The following is an 18,412-nucleotide window of genomic DNA, read 5'->3' on the forward strand; positions in this document are numbered from 1 at the left end:
AAGAATAAGAAGGTTGACTGTTAAAGTAGCCTTTGAAAGTTGAAAGGAAATGAAACAAATTCAGGCAAACATTTTCCATGCCATGAATACTAAAGAATGAATATCTATTTTTGCCTTTCAATGTTGCACTTTATCTTTGCCTATCAAGTTTACCTTCCCTGTGCTTCTCGTCAATGCATGTGAGAAGATAATTTGAGGTTAAAATACAGGAACGAACATGAAACTTGTATCTCTCTCTCACTCTCTTGGTGTATAAATATACTTGTGAGATTAACGCCAGAAAAGTGGGTTGAAGAATAAAGAGACAAAATTAATCCAATAAGAATTCTTTTGTTGAATGACGATGATTATTGTCGGAAGAAGAGAGAAGAGAAAATCAAAGCTAAAGATGGAAACCATTAGCTTCTGGTCAATCCAATCAAGATATTCATGAAGCTGTATAAACCTGAATGTATATTTATGTACATAATTCTGAGTGGAAAAGCCTTAAAGCTTTTTTTTCTTCCTCTTCTCGTTCATTCTTTCATTTCTTTTGGAATCAATTTCAAATCCCTCTTGAGGGCGTAATAACCTGAACTTACAAAAGCATTATAATAATAAGATGATGCTAATGATGCAACGGAATTCAAAAGAAGAAGCAACCAGAAAAAGGAAAAATATTTTTCTCTTTCTTTTGACGAAGCTACAATTTACGTGTTCAATATCGAATGATATTGATGAGATGTTTTGGTTGTTTGAGAAAAAAAAAGTTGAGCATGAAAAAGATCTTCTGCATCATAATTTAAAGAATGATGAAACTTTATGATGACCTTTTTCAGTTACTTAAGTAAATTTCATGGAAAATTATTCAACTTGAATTCAGGAAAGAATGGAGCAAATTTTAAGAGAAAAAAATTGAAAAGCAAAAAATTTAAATGCAAATGTTGAACAAGTTTCAAGAGACAAAATTAGAGATTCAAATGTTACTCCAAGTCGCTAAAAGTAAAAATCACTCCAAGCTCAAGTTTTCCTCGTTACCATTTAAAGAGGGAAAATGCGTTTGTTAATGTTAACCATTTTCATTTAGCATCTCACTTTGAGAGAAAAATTTCAGGGAATTGGATTTAAAGTTGAAACAAAAGATGTGATATGCTGGGAGTGAAAACTGGGAGTAAAGGCTGGGAGTGAATGTTGGGAGTGAATGTTGGGAGTGAAGGACAGGGAGTGATGAGAATAAAAACTCCCAGTGGTTCTTTAAACTTTCTTTTGTCACAATTGTGACAGCAAGGAATGGAAAAGGGAAAGAAATCTTTATCATGTTGTGTATAATAGCACAGTAAAACTGCTCAACTTTACAGCCAATTTTCCTCTTCCTTCTGGCTTTTTACTTTTGCCTGCAATTTTGCTCATTTGTCTCACTCCCAGTCGCAATCTTATAACTTTCTTTGTAAAATGAAAAGAATTGCTGATGAATGTCAACCTTAGTTTCATGTGCTCTATGAATGTTCAACTTGGGTTACCCAATGCCCCTTAACAGCTAAATATATTTAATGGTTTTCTTCTTTTCTTATTCTTTCATTTTCTATTACTATTTTTTTCCCTCACTTTTATCATCTTAACTTGAACTTTTTTTCACTTTCCTTTTTTCTTTCTCTTGCTTTGTTTTCCACTTTTACAAGTATGAAAAGTTGAGATAACGATAATGATTATGAATAAACTTTTTGTTTCCAGTCATGCAATAAAACAACGATAAAAGTACAAGGCAAATAATGAAAAAAAGGGAAAAGCTTGACGCAATTGAAATATGAAATGTAATGAGACTTTACAGGAAAGCAGACTAATCAACAAAATGTTAATGTTCAACTTTTCAACGTTTAAATATCAATTGAGAGAACGTTAAAGGTTTCATGAAAAGTCAATTCAGTGAGAAAATGGGAAAATTTAAAACTGATAATTGAATAAGTTTGCATGGAAATTTAAAATAGATATTCAAATGGATTCGAGTTTATCAAATTTCTTGGATCGAGAGTAAACTTTGATTTATCAACTCGCATTGATGACAAGTTGATAGGTTCAACTAACGTTTCGATAAAATTGCAACATTATTAACCTTTCAAAATTCTCATGTTAATATCTTTATTCCAATTTCAATTCAACCTTTTTATTCATATTTCAAGTCAACTTTAGCAGTAAACATCAATTTACCATCAAAACTTGGTTAGATGATACCAGATATTTTCATCTGAATATTTGATGGAAAACAGTCGGAATTTCAATAATCAAATGCTCACAGAATGAGTAAAGTTCAGATGATTTTAGAGGGAAAACACTAACTCGAGCCATGAGCAACATTTTGCCTTGAAAAAGAAGTGAATTTTATTCAATTTTTAGCTATCAAAACAGGGAGTGAAGGCTGGGAGGAACACTGGGAGTGAGAATTCAAATTTTATCAAAGTCATCGTGTTTACCAGTTTGTTTTTGTCAGTTTAATGAATTTTTTCCTCCAATTCTCATGAATACACATTTGTTTCTCTTTTCATTTCACTCTTCATTAAATTAGATTTGATAATTAGTAAATTTTTCAAGGTGCTAAAGAACAATTATGGTGATTCTATGGGAAAAACTTGGAGTTTAGGTCAACAGAACCGCCTTGATAATGGTGATGTGGATGAAAATAATCATTATCATGTGATTATTTTTTCTGTTCCATGCTTGCGTTTCGCCATGTTAAAAGTAACAGAAAAAAGTTTCAACAGAAAATGATATGAAAAGATGAAAACATCATTAGTATTGAAATGATTGAAAACAAAACCATAATATGTTAGATAAAGAGACTAATGAGGTTGATGGAAGAGAAAGGGAAAAGAGAAAGAGAAAAGCAAAACAAAAGATGATTTTCATTATAATCATTATGATAAGTATCAGAAAGAAAAGAGGATGCAGAAGACGATAATGATAGTGTTGTTCATGTTTCCAAGTTTTTCGTCTATTTTTTTTCTCTGTATTCTGTTTGGTTGTGAAAAAAGCAGCAAAAAAACAATTATCTCTAAACAAGATCAAATTAAGTTTAGTCAGTGAATCATGAAATAAAATTACAAAGTATTATTTAGTTGAGGCAACTTTTAACAATCAATTCAATAAAAAAAATATAATAATGATGGTGAGACAAGATATGAGCTGTGGTAGGTTGAAGGGAAAAAAACAATAATGAAGAGTAACTTTTAAGGAGAACCACTGCTGTTAAATAACAATAAATTTTTGGGTCAAAAATTATTCACCATTCACAATGGATTGGTGTAATTGATGAATCACATGCCATTGAAATGTTGACTTTTGAGAGGAAAATTTTTTTAACAGTTGCTGTCAACAAAAGATGCAATTGATTATTTGGATCAAATATATTACTTTGTGGGATCAACAGTAGCCAAGTGGGTAAGATGACTGTTCAACTAAAAATAGGCTTTGCGTTCGAGTCTCGGTCAAGGTGTTAGAAAGTCTCAAATTAATCAATAAATATAAATAATAGAGATGTCACTATCAGAAGCCGAATTCAAAATTCATCATCAAGTGGCCTGTGATAATTTTCATTGCATTCTGATGGATGGCTAGCCATATCAAAACACATTTGATTCAGTGACTTAGCAGCTCTAAGTTTGTCCCTTGGCAGTCATGTAGTCTAACCGTGAGACTGGGTACTTAGGGAATGGGATCTCGACCCTATGACTTCATAGCCACAGGTTCAACGAACAACCTCCATAGTCACCCTTACAACTCTATCTTCTGGACTACAATTTTAAAGGTTTTACATTATGCTTGCCTTAGAAATGTCCAAATTTTAAACCCGAATATCTCAATCACCACAAAAATCAAACCCCTCAAGGTTTTCCATAACTCATCACTCTCTACTAAATAACATCTACTCATTAAAATCGGTCCTGGGTTCAATGATAATCTTCAGGAAGCAGCAAGGTGCTCCCTGGTAAAGATAAGAACTTAAGGAAATTAATTGTTTGGGTTTATCTTGAAAATAATAGCATTTTGAAGAAAAAATTCTTATCTAAATTATTGAATGGTGAAAAAATTCTGTATTTTACTTCCAGGGAAATCGTAACGAAATAGTTCTAGAAAATTTTTGCCCAAGTTGATGCTGAAGTTGTTGAAACATCACGTAAGGATTACGTTGGAAATGAAAGAATGTGTATTTGTTAATATCACGGCAAGCAGATGTGCAGATGAATTTCTATCATTTCAATGAAATTTTCAGAACTTTTTATTTCAATTTTAAACTTTTAAAAGTGAAAAATGCTGATGGTCAGATTAGACTGGCAAGTACAATTTTAATGTCTTTTTCCTGACTCATCATTGATTACAACTTGGTGCCTTTCAAAGTCACTCCAGTGAATCATTGCTGTGTTTTGATGTAGATAACTGTCTGAAATTGTTTGAGCAACATTTAATCAAATTGAACACACAGCATGTCCAAGAGGTTATTGTTTGATGCAATAATTGCAATATAGTTTGTGATGATTTAGTCTATTTTTTCTCAATAAACTCCTGTTTAAGATGACTTTTCTTTGCGCGAATGAAGCTAAATTTACTAGCGCATTGAAGCAAATCGCATCATTTTCTGACTCAATTGTTACTTAAATGTAAGCCAATGACAAAAAAGTACAAAAATCATGATAAAAGTGAAGATGCTTGATAGCAATTGTGTCAATCCGCCACATACGAAACTTGCATTTTTCTTCATCCCTTTTTTTCTGCTCCATCCTGCTGTCCAGCCAGCCTTCAATATCACAGCCATCATCATCATTATCATTATACTCGTTATTAATGTTCATTACCTTCATCTTGTTTGCTTCCTGAAACAGGCCAAGTCAAAGTATCCATAAAGCAACAAACAAAAACACACAAACAAGTATATCAAGAGATTCAATACTGAGGATAACTGCACATTTACTTGACACTTACAACATAATCCAAGTCACATATTTCACGACAACCAGTCAAACAAACAAAAAGTTACTCGAAAAGTTATGAGACAAAAAAGATTCAACATTCAATACTCTTATCCAAACGTACAGAGAAGAAAATATTGAAGGGCGAAAATGAATTTTTAAGCAAAGTAAATTGAAAATGTCAATCGAGTCTAAACTCGCAACTTTTCACACATCAATTCCATGACCATGTCAGTCACAAGATAATTTACTCCAATGACAAGAGAAAATTTGAAAAAGAAAAGAGAAAAAAAGGAAAATTTCGACGTGCCAATGTTTTAATGTTCTAATGTTCCAACGTGCCAATAGATTCTCTCAATGTGCTGATAAAGTTTCGAACAATTAAGGTCAAAGAATTGTGTTGATTTTTTTTCGTCCCTTGAATGTCTGACAAAAGGACGGTCACAAGAAAATGAATTTACTTGAAAAAAGCAAAAGATAAGGTTGGAGTTTTTATGCTATCAAATGATGATGATAAAAGTAATAATACTAATAATAATAACAAGGCAAGATATATTTATTTAATCCAAGTGACTGGACTTGTTTGGACAAAACTTGTTCTGTCAGATAACAGAGGAAAAACATTAGCTTTGCAACGAAATGATGAAAAACAAGATATTGATGTGATATTTGTTAATATTAACAATAAAGGGAAGGAAAAGTTGGAATCGCTTGAAAAAGTAATATTAATACATTGATTTGATGCTTGTTATTTTACCAGACAAAGTTGAAGGTAAAAGTGCAAGAGTAAAAATTGTTGTCTCCTAATCATCATAACTGATGTTCATTCAACTGGAATTTAATGTTCCCTTCATAATGATAATGAATTGACGATCCAATTCGAACAAGTAAATTAAAATTATTCAACTTTCGAAACTTTTTTTTTCTCTTCGATAGTTTGGATATGAGTTCTTTTGACCATTTAAAGGCTGGAAATATTTTTCCTTTTCGTTTCAAATTTCGCATTCTTTGCCTTTTTTCGTTGGAAAACACAAAAGAGTCAATTTTCTTTTTGCTTCATTTTCTATTCCAACTTTCATATTGAATTTTCCAAATTTTCTTGCCCATTATGAACTTTGTTGGACAAAGTTGAAGCAAATTATTTCGATTTTCATTTGTTCAAGATTATTATCAGAATCAAATAAATAAGTTGAAAATGAAATTGAACGTTAAATGGGAGAAAAAATGAAAAGAAGAAAAGGGAAGCAAAAAACAACGCCAAGAATGATGATGATGATGATGATGGAAGGAAGAATGTTTAACCATGAAAAATAAAAAAGATATTACAGTTATTGTTATCATTCAAGATTGAGTTACTGGTTTGGAAATTGAAGTTGTCAAAAGAGAGGGAAAAGGAAGAAAAAATGAGATTAAAGAAGTCATCAACTTAATTGAATTTGGCAACGCATAGAAAGTGATAAACACTGAATTATCATGATAACAGAATCAAATTGAGACGATGAGAAGCGCAGAGTAAAAGGTAAAACAAAAAGATGGTTCAATGGAAGGATGAGTAAAGTGTAGAAATGGCAACAATGGAATGGAATGGGTTAGAAATCAAAATGAATTTTTTCATTCCTTTTCATGGAAATGACTGGAGAACATTTTTTATGCAAATTGATCATCAACACGATATTACTTTCAAGTACAAAATGGTTTCATTTAGTTTTGATAGACTTTGCTTTCTTCCACTTCGTTTCAATTATTCTCGTATTACAATTGACACTCGAAAACAATTGGCATTTTCAATCATTTGTTGAATGTGAGAAGTTTTTTTAGAGAATCATTCATATCATGGCATACAGGTAATTGATCATCACTTTCCTGTCTGGGTAAACTTTTTTTACTGCAATGGCTGATTGATTGAGATCAGTCAACTTTGAACGGTAAAGATTGATCAAGATGCAAGTTTGATTGCTTTCCAAATGGTTCAAGTCCAACATCTTGTTCAAGTTGTAAGATTTTACTCTTTTATTTTTTCTCATTTTGACAGCAATTTTTCATTAATAAGAGTCTTTTCAACGTGGAATTTATTTTGCTCAGTAAAATGAAATTCCGATTATTCATAATCGGATGTTCCCTCGTTGATATTTTTTAACGCTAGCCTTCGATCTATTCATAATTTTAGTATTTTACATCATTTCAATGGTGACTTCAGTATTGTCAGCGCCTACGGAAAGTGTCTTGTTATTGTCATCAAATTACATTAGCAAAATTTTTGGTAAAGTTGACTGGAAATAAATTTTTCCTATTTATTTTGATGTCTTTCTCGGAATGGAAATAAAATGTAAAATTTACCGACGAAATGTTGAGTCTAGAAATTTTCTGTCTGCTCATTTATTCTCATTGTTGACCGATTTTCACCCAAATTATTGATTAATGTTGAGTTACATTGTTTCAGCTCAACTGGTTGTTGAGTTAATCAAAAATAATGATCAATTTGCAAATAAAAATGGCAAGTACTACATCAATGAATAAGACTATTTTATTTTTCCGTTTATTTCCAAGTTACTCTGTTTACCAAATAACCTTAGATGCAAACAAAAGAGGAGGTTAATGTCACGCAATTTATTCACTAAACTTTTACTTCTTATCACCATGGCTGGAAGGATGATTCTGGGTAAAGGTAGACAAAGTTATTATGTACTTGGCCAGATTAAAAGCTGAAATGTTGTTTAAAATTGATCGACTCACAAGTAAACATGTAACTTGCCTGTGATGGAGAAGGTAAAGAGAAGTAAAATGATTGAAAAATGGTGCAGAAGCAGAAAAGGAAGGTAAAAATGTTCAACTCTAGTAATGCAGATGAAATATTGGTTCTGATGTTTTTTCCCTTTTCCTGTTCACTATAGAAATGTTGCTTTAAACAAAATTTTCCCCCTTCTATTGCACACTCAATTTAATCGCAATTTCATGCAAAAAATTCTTCGCTCTTTTCATTTTTTCTTTGCAAACATTTCATCATCTTGCCGTTTCGCATGTTTACCCTGAACAACATTACTGTTGATGAATGTAAAGACTATGTAAAGGGAAGCAAGAAAAGCGTTTCAATATAAAACGTAAATGTGAATAAACAAAAGTCTGATTCAGTCTGAAATTGATTTGTATCTTTGGCTTGTGAATAAATATGCAAAAGTGTTAATTATGAATAAAGGTAAAGAATTTTCTTTATTTGTTTGCTCATTTGTCAGATTTTGTTTGCCAGGTTAAAGAAAGCAATTGTAACAAAGTGTGAAGTTTCATTCGAATGAGCATTTAGCAAATTAACTGAGAAAAAGCATTTCAAGTTGAAGTTCAACTGTTAGTGTAACACTTGAATCTGTTTACATTTGAAATTAGCATAATTGCGATCGATTGAAAAGGGAAAAGTTAAATGAAAAATATGTTTATTAACTTATCTACAATGTAAACTGTTGCATTTCGTTTTGGCTCAGAATCACATGCTCGTTGGCATCGAAACTGCTAATGAAAAGTAAAGAAAAATACAAATCAAGAGAATTCGAATTCGAAGAAATCAAATTTTACATTTATCCAAAGATTGTCGACACTGAAGTTCTAATAGGTTAACTATTGACATGATTTGATCTTCAACGAATTTCAATGTTCGCCTTCGTTTTTGGATACTGAAGAAATCTAAAGCATTTTATTCTTCGTTCTGTTATACAAAATGAAGAAAGGAATTTCCAAGAGACTATCATGCTCATGAAGTATATTCTTGAAACTGATTTGAACCTGTACAAGTTAGATTTGAAAAAAAATTTCATTACTTAGTTTCAATGTAAAATGCTTGAAATGAGGCAAAAGTTAGAAGAAAAATTTGACAATGTGGAATTCGAAAATCCAAGTTAGTGAAGATTTTCGATTTTCTATTCTGTTCACGATCAAACCGACTATATTTCGATCGATTTCAGTCAATTTCGAATGGAACAAATTTTCCAGTGCAAAATGTTGTTCAACTTGGCTACAACTGAGATTCAAACTCTTGTGATAAACTCATTTGTATCAGTTTGTTCTGTTTTCCTGATTAAACCAAATGATGCTCATTAAGCGAGTCAAATTTATCGTGAGATTAACTTGATTAATCAGAAGTTTTACTGCAATTAATTGAGTTTCAACCTCATTTTTACTAATCACTTGTCTGGCCAAGTAAAGACGATGAATAAGTTGCAACTATTAATCTCTAAACCTGTTCGTCAATCGGTTGAAGTTGAACATTGAACATTGAATAGCCTTTAGTTGAACAAGGTGAAACTTTAATGTAAAATGTATTTCATCATCAAGTTGGAATGAAAAAAATATGAGCCAAGAAAAGAAGAGATAAAAGTAGGTAAAAACTCAACAACAATTGATAAAAGAAAATGTTTCTTGTAAAGTTCAAACAAACGCCAAATATCGAAATATAAAAAAGAACCAAAAATTGGGAGGAAAAAATAATATCAAATAAAATATATTTAACTTTAATACTATTGACTTTTAAACTTCATCTTCAGACTTTCATGTTTGTTTCATGTTTACAATTTTACTGGGAAAACAGAGAGACTCTGAGGCAGCCAAAGTGACAGATTAATAAGAATGAAAAATAATCAGAAAAGTTTCAAGTTGAGCTTGAAGGTGAATGAAAAGGCTGGCAGAGAAAAAATGATTTTTCACTCATTTTTCTTTCTTATTCTTGGGAGAGAGGAAGAAGAAAAAAGATGAAAATAGTTTTCTCGCAAAAAGAACTTTTCATTATCAATTCTCAAGATGAAATAAATACTCAGTCAGGGAATTTTGTTCATAATTTCATTCTCTCTTCTCCCCTGTTTGTCTTCCATTTCATACCTTTTTTCCCTTCCATCATCATCAGGCTGCTCATCAATTTGAACTACTTTCAACTTTTCCATATTAATCCTTTTATTATAATACTAACATGATAATATTGTATCAAAGGAAAGGTAAATACAATGATTTATGGCATTTGCAGAATCCATTTTTTATCATTTAAGGTTTTCTGTCAATTTTTAATTTGGCCAAAAATTTTCTTCTTTACTCTTTTCTCGCAACTTTTTATCATGAATAATGAAATTGATGATCGAATGAATATTTTGACTTTAATTTGAAGAGGCAAACTTGAAACGCAACTATCGTTGGAAGAAATGTTGGTGAAAAGAAAATCGAAAAAACTTGAAATCGAATTGAAATTGGAATCGTCAAAGTTTTTCTCATTTTCCATCAAAAGTTTCATTCTTTTCATTTTCGAAATCAATGTTGAAGTCAGCATTTTGTCATTCAAAGTGAAAGGAAAAGCATATTTTTATCGTTTGACTGAAAGCTATTTGTTAATAATGCAGATAATTAATAAAAAATAATGTTTTCCCAACTTTCGTCATTCATTTGTTTAATATAAATAACAAAAAGATGTTTAAAAACCGAGAAAAAAGAGAATAATTTAAACTTCATTTACATTTCCTGGTTATTAGAAAAGAAATTTTCTCTTGGAATTTTTCTTTCCTTTCCAATCTAATCATTTCATCTTTTTTGTTCATCTTCTTTTTCTTCCATCATGGAATAATATGAACAGAAAATGATTAAAAAGTTTCGTCAGTTTTGCTTTATTAAAATTACTTTCAATTTGCAACTTTTTTATGCCTTTTACATGCGACATGAAGAGCAGAAAGAAATGACGGCGTGAAAAGAAAAAAAATTTTCGTCACAACTTGAACAGTTTGACTCGAGACAGTAATTTGTGACAAATGAATTTCTCGAAACGAACCTTGAAGAAAAGTGTTGAATAATTGGCAATTTGGTGAAGCTTGTTTTCAGACAATGATATTGATCTTCATGTTGGATAGTGTTGATTGTAATGCTACACTTTGGGCAAATGATGAGAATGTGAATATCGAGTAAATTATTGATATTTCAAGTCGACTTTTATTGGAACTTTTTTTTCTCGCTCTTTCTTTTGGCAAATTTATTAAGAATGGATAATGATGAGAATCGAAATGCTCTTTCATCCTGTTTCATCTTTCAAAGGCTGAAAATGATGGAAGTTGATGATAGAGAAGAGTCTTTGATAACCTTGTTATTTCATTCCAGAAAATCATTCTTTCCTTGATTCCATTTTATTCACAACTTTTGACTTTTCTCTCAATTCCAAGTTTGCAATTGACTGAAATTGACTCATCTTGCGTCTGAATATGATGATGGTTGAGGGAAAAGGAGAAAAGAATGAGAGAAAAAAGAAAAATCAATGTTTTTCTTTTTTTCGTTGTTGGAATAAAATTGAATGATTTTTGTTTATCAATCTGTACTTTTCGTGAAAATTGTATGATAAAGAAAAGGCATTCTTTTCCTTTTGCATGAGAAGCAAAATTGAGATTCATAGATGATGATGAGAAAGAAAATGGAAAAGTTAAATTCAAAAGATTGACTAAAGTTCAATACCAAGAGTGATGAGAAAAGGTGATTGTAAAAGTATTCACAACTTTCGGTTCAATATTGAAAAAGATTCGAGAAAAGACAAAAAAGGTGATCATGTTTATGAATAAATAGAACCAAAGATTAACAGGTAAACAGAAAGAAAGTCGAAAATTGAGACGAAAGAATTTCCTGGAATCGATAAAACCTGAATTTTGATATCGAACCGAAATTAGTGATTCCAATGTTTCCACTTCGAAAAGGCAAGGAAAGAAAAGGTGAAAAAAGCCAACAATTTCTGTCGACTTTTCTTTGAACATTTCTTCAGTTTCCTCTCAATTTCATCTTTTCATGATAATTGCTCTTCAACATTCCATTAATCGTTTTTTTTCTTTTCAACGAAAACAGTTACAGAATTATTCAAAGGCTTATTCAAATCACATTTTTCGCCATTTTTCTCCTTCCATTAACATTGGAAACAAAATTAACTTTTAATAATGACGAACCATTTAAAAGCATTTATTTTAATCTCTTTCGCTTGGATTTAACTTTCTCCTCTTTTTTACCTGTTAAATGTTTACTCCTTCAATCTTGATTGGGAAAACGTTTGAACGTGACTTTTTGCTTCGTCTTCGTAAATTAATAAAAAGGTTCAACTCACACATGTTTTTATAATTCGTAGACTTATCGAACCATATTATTCATTATCTTATTTTGTTAACATAAAGTGAACCTTTTTGTTTTTTTTCCTTGCTTTTCCCTTTTCTTTTCTCGGCTCAAAGAAACAAAAAATTTTTCATTTCTTTATCTCACTGGGAGTTTAAACTCCCAACAGGGAACAGAAAAGAGGTAAATCTTGATTGTTTTGTATTTGCTTATTTAAAACGATTTTTTCTCTTTAAATTATTTCGCCTTTTCTTTAATTCAAAAGTTCTTTTTCTCTGTATATTGGACTCAAAAGAGCAAAATTTTTATCTCCATTATTCAATTTACTTTTTGCTTCTCTTTTTTGTGTATTTTTCGACTCTCTTTTTCTGTTGTCTCTTTGAACTTTTCAACAATTATAATTCCATTAGAATATGGATCAATGTAAATTATTTGGCGAATTTAATGGATTTATTTTGGCGCAATTTTACTTGGTGAAAGACAATTTCAAGTGATTAAGCCTTTTTATTAGTTTGGTTAATGTTTTTGACAAAATGTTTTCCATTCAAGTTGCAGTTGAGAGTAAATTGATGAAACGAAATGATGAGGATGAAGGGATGATCGAGAGACTTGCCTTTTCACTTCAACTCTTTCATTTGCTTTTCCACTGAATTGGTAATTCGCTTTGATTTTTCATCTTCTTTCCTTTTCTTTTAATGCTCATTTTAATGGCTCATAAAGATGATGACAGAATCAGCCAAAGTGATAAGGTGGAAAATGATCAAAGATGAAGACAATTTCAGGATAAAATGAGCAGAAATTTGTTGTAAAGAAATAAAAGTTGAAGTTATTCATGGTGTATTAAAGTTGGTTTGGAATAAGATGAATCTCGGTAAAGGATAAGTATTTGGTTTCCAAGTAAATATTGAACCTCAAATTTAATAGACAGCTTTATTGCCAGTAAAAATTTCACTAATAAAATCACAATTTCCAATTCAATATCATCACTAATTAATTTCACTCTTATGAGAATCATCCCCAATTTAATCTCCTTTCATTGAAGAAAAAAATTTCGATTCATTTCGATTTCGACAATAAACTAGAGTTTTTCTTTGACATGAATAAGTCTAAATAAGAATTGTTTGATCAAGATTTTTGCTGAAATCTTTCGAGTTGCGAAAACATTGAGTTGAGGCTTGTGGGCAAGCAATGTGATGAAATGGTTTGATCGAGTTTTGTTTTACAAAAAATTGATAAAAAGACAATTTCCGATTTTGTCGGATTGAATTATCTTAAAAATTACATTTTAATAGGGTTTTCAATTCAATCAAATAACTGCAAAATTCATTGATTTGAAATTTTGATTCATGATTTATAACGAAAACTTATTCCAGAAGCTCTAGCTTCTCTTTTACAGTCCATTCAAAATAAGAAGAATACTTTTTTGATAAGAAAAAAATCTGATAAGATAAGGAAAACCAATTGAAAAATGTGAAAAATGAGAGCGAAAATTAAATATTATTTTTATTTATTTTATTTTGAAAAACATAATTAAAGCAATGGAAGCACCTTTTTGTGCTTCCATCTATCATTTTTCACCTTTAACCATTTATCTTATCAAAAAAAATGTTCTTATTTTGAATGGACTGTAGACTAAATAATTTTGTCGAATCAGAAAATTTGAAACATTTGAGAATGAAATCGTAAAATTGTTTTTCGAGACAAACCGAATGATTGGAATTTTTCTTGACGAAAACTCGCAAAATGTTTGAACTGTCTTTTCCTTTCTCAAAAACTCATCAACAGCTTCTTCAAAAGCGATTCAATGAGAATCTCAATTGAATTTAAATCTTCTTCTAATTTCAGTTTGCAGTTGAATAAATAAAAGTTGTTCAATTGCATGCAAAAGGTTCAAGTGCAACACACCAAACAAGCCATCATTTTGATTTACCTTTATTGACCTTAAGCTGTACAAACAATGAATTGAATGTAATATTGTCAAGGTTGTTAGAGACATTTACATTTTGATTATTTGCATTGAATTGGATAACATGTTAACATGAAATATTAAACAAGCAAAGGAAACGCCAATTGTTGTCTCAACGTTGTCATCAAATTGAAGCAAAAATTGTATCAATAAATTCACCTTTTCTCATGTAAATTATTCCATTGCAAATCAAAGGTGAACATAAAAGTGAACCAAAAAAAATTGGAAACATTAAACATTGAAAACAACCCTGAAAGAACATAAAAACGACTAACAAAAACCCAAAAAAATGATCTCAAAAAACTTAAACTTCTAGATCAAGATTCCATTGCACACTTGATGCTCAAGTTTCATCTAAATAAAGTTTCCAATTTTCTCGTCTTCATCTTTTCCAATTAAAAGACGGTTAATCAAGATGGACGTAATTAGTTGAAGGGAACAAGAATTTTGGTTCCTTCTCCATCAGTTCTGGTTCAAGTAAAGTTTACAATTCATTCATGGGTTATCATCGGCAAAGGGAAGCACAAAAGAGACTTGATGGAATTGATAGAGAATGTTTAATGAATGGAAAGATTAATTCATTTACTGGATAATTTTGTTGAGCGTCTGTTTGCGATTCAATTTTGTTTGTAAAGTTAATCACTGAATTAACCAAATTGAGTGAAAGGCCGAGAAGAAGAAAAAGGATGAAAAGAGAAAAATTGACTTCTCTTTTTTTTCTTCTCTCTCAGTTAACCATTACCAATGGATAACAATGACAGAAACGTCTGACAACTGAAATGCCTTGAAAAAAAGGTAGAAACTCGATTGAAACAGTTTTCAACTTTCATTACAATTGTTGCTAATTATTGTAGACTCATTTTGGCAGTTTCAATGAACATTCAACATTTTTAACTTCTTTCTCTTTCTCTTCTCCTCTCTTTAAATAGTTCATTTTTCAGGGTAAACTTTTCGCCTTGTTTTCCATTACAAATTGGCTTCATTTCATGTGAACAATTTTACAAATGAAAACAATTTTCATTTGGTTGCTGTTATCACAAATTGTCAGCTTATTGTTTTAATAGCGTCAACAGTTTACAACAATTACAATCATAATTAATCAGAGTTAACAAGGCAAGACGGAAAAAAGACGAAAAGGCAAAGAGACAAAAGTTATTACATTTTTTACACTTTTACCGTCTAATCATTCATCCAGGTAAAAAAAGGTTTAGGAATGAGGAAAGAAGAGAAACGAAAAATGAAAGAAAATTTGACAAAAGAGAAGAAAAGAAAAGTCAAATTTTCGGCCAATTTTTCCATCTATTTCAGAACAACCTTTTTTTACCATGTTCAGGGCTCATCATCATTACAAGACCAGTTTGACTAAAGAATGAAAATTTGAATGGAATCCAAGGAAATAATCTTAAGCTGAGCCTTCTTTTTCCTGCTTCACCAACAAGCTTGTATTATACTTGTAAAGATACAATGAGTGAAACAACTTTACTTGATTCAAAAATGTCAAAATATTTTGGCATTCCTCTGATCAGTCTTGAGTTTCGTCTCTCTACATTTTTCATTCTTCGAAACTTTTTTTTTCTTCTTCACTTTTTTCTCCCTTTGAAAATTGTCTATTCATGGATGACCCTTAAACCCTCTTTTGGCCAATAGTTCAATAGTTTTGGTCATCAGGTTCAACTCGTCATTTTATTCATGGTTGATGAAACTTTTTTCACTGAAAATGTTCTCTTGCGAGTTTTTTACCTTGAAACATTTTCTTCTCGTAATCATCAGTTTGACCCTTTTTCTTGTCACCCTTTTACGGGTCATCATTTTGGATAGATTATTAGATCGATAGATTTAGTCATGGAATGACATTTACTTTAGTAATTTTTCTGTTTACATCAAAAATTTATTCAACCTTTAGTTTTGACTCTTTTTTTTGCGTTTGATGGAAGAATCAAATTGCTATTCAAAGTTTTCTGAGTTTGGAATTTTTTTCTTCTTCTTTGCTTCTTCTTCTGACCAGACAAATGGAGCCAGATTGAATAACTTTTCATGATAACAGGAGAAGAATATCTTTTGACAAAATCTTGAAAATGGAAAGAAATGGAAAGAGATTGAAAAAGAAAAAGAATGAACAAAATACATGTTGGAATGGAAAATGTTCAATAATCATGTTAATGGAGGAGATAAATCTTATTAAGAATCGGGTCAAGCACAGAGAATCAAATCTATTTCATGTTAATGGAGTGACAGGAAACAAGAAGAGCGCAAAAATAGATGAAAAGGGAAACATCGAAAATTGGAATGAAATGAATGAGAGGAAGAAAAAAATGAATTACAATTGAAAGTATTTACTAGTAAATAGTTGTCTGTTTAATCAAAATGATTGTCATTTTCATTGCTCCATCCAAATTTGCTCAATGTTCAACGATAATTTTATATTGAAAAAACAATTGTTCAGACAAAAGACCAACAGCCGAATTTCAATAGAAGGCATTTTCAATTCTACGAAGACTCACCATTTTGTCCATTGTTTCGCGGTTTGGCTCCGAGATACGCAAGGTTAACATTGGCCTTTCGTCCGTCAATGATTGGATTAGCATCTTTGACGGCTCGCTCTGCAGCTTCACGGTCCGCCATGGTTACCTTTTGGCAGTCCAAGTTTGATTGAAGAAAACACAATTTTTAGATTAATCCAAATGGCAATGGAAATGTTGATGGAATTGTTATCCATTTTTGTTGGAATTTGTGAATCCATGAAAATGAAAGAACAGAGAAGAAGAAAAATGTTGGGAAAAGGAAATGATGAACATTATGGTTATTCTCAGGAAACGATAATTTTCTGTGTTTATTTTTATACATTCTGTGGGTTTTCTTTTTGTTGACTTTTTTCGTCTGTTTTTACTGGTTAATGTCCATGTTACAAGCAAAAAAAGGAAAAGCAAATGAAACTTACAAATCCATATCCACGGCTTTTACCAGTTTGACGATCTGTAATTACCACGGCTTCCTCAATGTCACCGAAAGATTCAAAAAACTTTTTCAACGATTTATCGGTTGTATGATATGGTAAACCACCGACAAATATTTTGGTCAATGTTGTATCCTTTTGGGTTACAGTTGGCTGATGAACAGTAGTTGGATGGCCAGTCATTGGCCCACTTACACCGCCACCGTTAACACAGGTCACTGTATTGATGTATTGAAACATAATTATTGGTTGAATGTAATAACAGAGAAAATGGAAAATGAAAAACTTTCTCTTCTTTTTTCAATCTTTAATCACAATCTTGTTTCACTTTCGCATTTCGTGTCTCTCTGCTTCTTCTTTCTTTATCAGTTAGTCAGTATATTCCAATGTATCAGCTGAAAGGAGAGCCAGAGGAGAGAGAGAGAGAGACTCATTAGAACTCGATTTTGCTCGGTTTCGAGTTTACCTTTTCTTCCTTCCTACGATTGCGCTCATTTATATCTCAATATTGATGCTTTTTTTAGATGAATCCCTTTACTGAGTTCTGCACTTCCATCTATTGGCTCAGATCAGTATCACCAGGTTGGATGATTAAAGTGCAAAAACTTTGAATTTCGATTAAAAGTTGTGATTAAAAAAACTTTTAGGAACATTGAAACTCGACTAATTTGTCCAATGAAAAATTTTTCTCTGATCGAAGTTTTCTCGTTGAATTGCTTTGTAAAACCAAATTTCGATTGCATTTTGTTCAGCTGTAGATCTTTTTTCTTCATTTGACGATGGTTTTCATTAATAATTAGTCTTTTAAATTTGGATTGCATGTAATGTGCTGAGCAAAATGAATTTCCGATCATGACTGATTGGAGGTTGGCTTGTTTGTTATAAAACATTGTATCATTTAAATTGTTTTTCATGATCAGCCCATTATTCAGTCAATTTGTTTTCCCTTAAACTAGCCATTTATCCATCAAAAATATTCATTCTGTGAAATGGAAAGGTTAAAGTGTTAAAAATAATATTGACCAGAACCAAAATAATTTGATAACGTGAGCATTGATTAAACGCTTTCTAAACCTTTTATCCTTTCCACCACTTTCGCCTTGTCAAAATATCAGCTTGAAATAGTTACCCTTTGTTTATGATATTATAATCATGAATAAGCAACAATTTAATCTTCACTTTGGATTGTTTAACGTTATATTAGGAAACGAAGAGCAAGAATACAAGATAAATATTAACCATTAGAATTGACCACCTTTTCCACCCTCACTTTCATCACTTCAACTGACCATTTAAACCTGTCAATTATATTATTTATATGCACACAAAAACAGCATCAAAATGAACCTTTTCAAGTCTCTCTCTCAACGAATTATAATTGACCAATCAATCAAGTTTGGATCAAAAAATTTTCCTTCTCATCAGAAGCATCTCATTGAATCGATTAAATTTAAT

The 18,412-nt window shown here is 31.0% G+C and overlaps 1 protein-coding gene across 1 annotated transcript in view; it reads right to left on the bottom strand.

Annotated features, from left to right (window-relative positions):
- The window catches only part of LOC107367608 (RNA-binding protein 24), a 69,121-nt gene extending 51,747 nt beyond the window's left edge, over nt 1–17,374 (bottom strand). The window contains exons 1-2 of the mRNA XM_015935334.3: nt 16,943–17,374; nt 16,506–16,632 (exon numbers count right to left, since the gene is read on the bottom strand). Coding sequence (XP_015790820.2) covers nt 16,506–16,632; nt 16,943–17,197 — 382 coding nt within the window. The 5' untranslated portion in view covers nt 17,198–17,374. The remainder of the gene's footprint in view (nt 1–16,505; nt 16,633–16,942) is intronic.
- Between the last annotated feature and the right edge of the window lie 1,038 nt (nt 17,375–18,412).

The sequence above is a fragment of the Tetranychus urticae genome, chromosome 2 (genome assembly GCF_039701765.1).
Source record: "Tetranychus urticae isolate SD_2017Ah chromosome 2, NJAU_TeUrti_SD_1.0, whole genome shotgun sequence".
Taxonomy (NCBI): Eukaryota; Metazoa; Arthropoda; class Arachnida; order Trombidiformes; family Tetranychidae; genus Tetranychus; species Tetranychus urticae.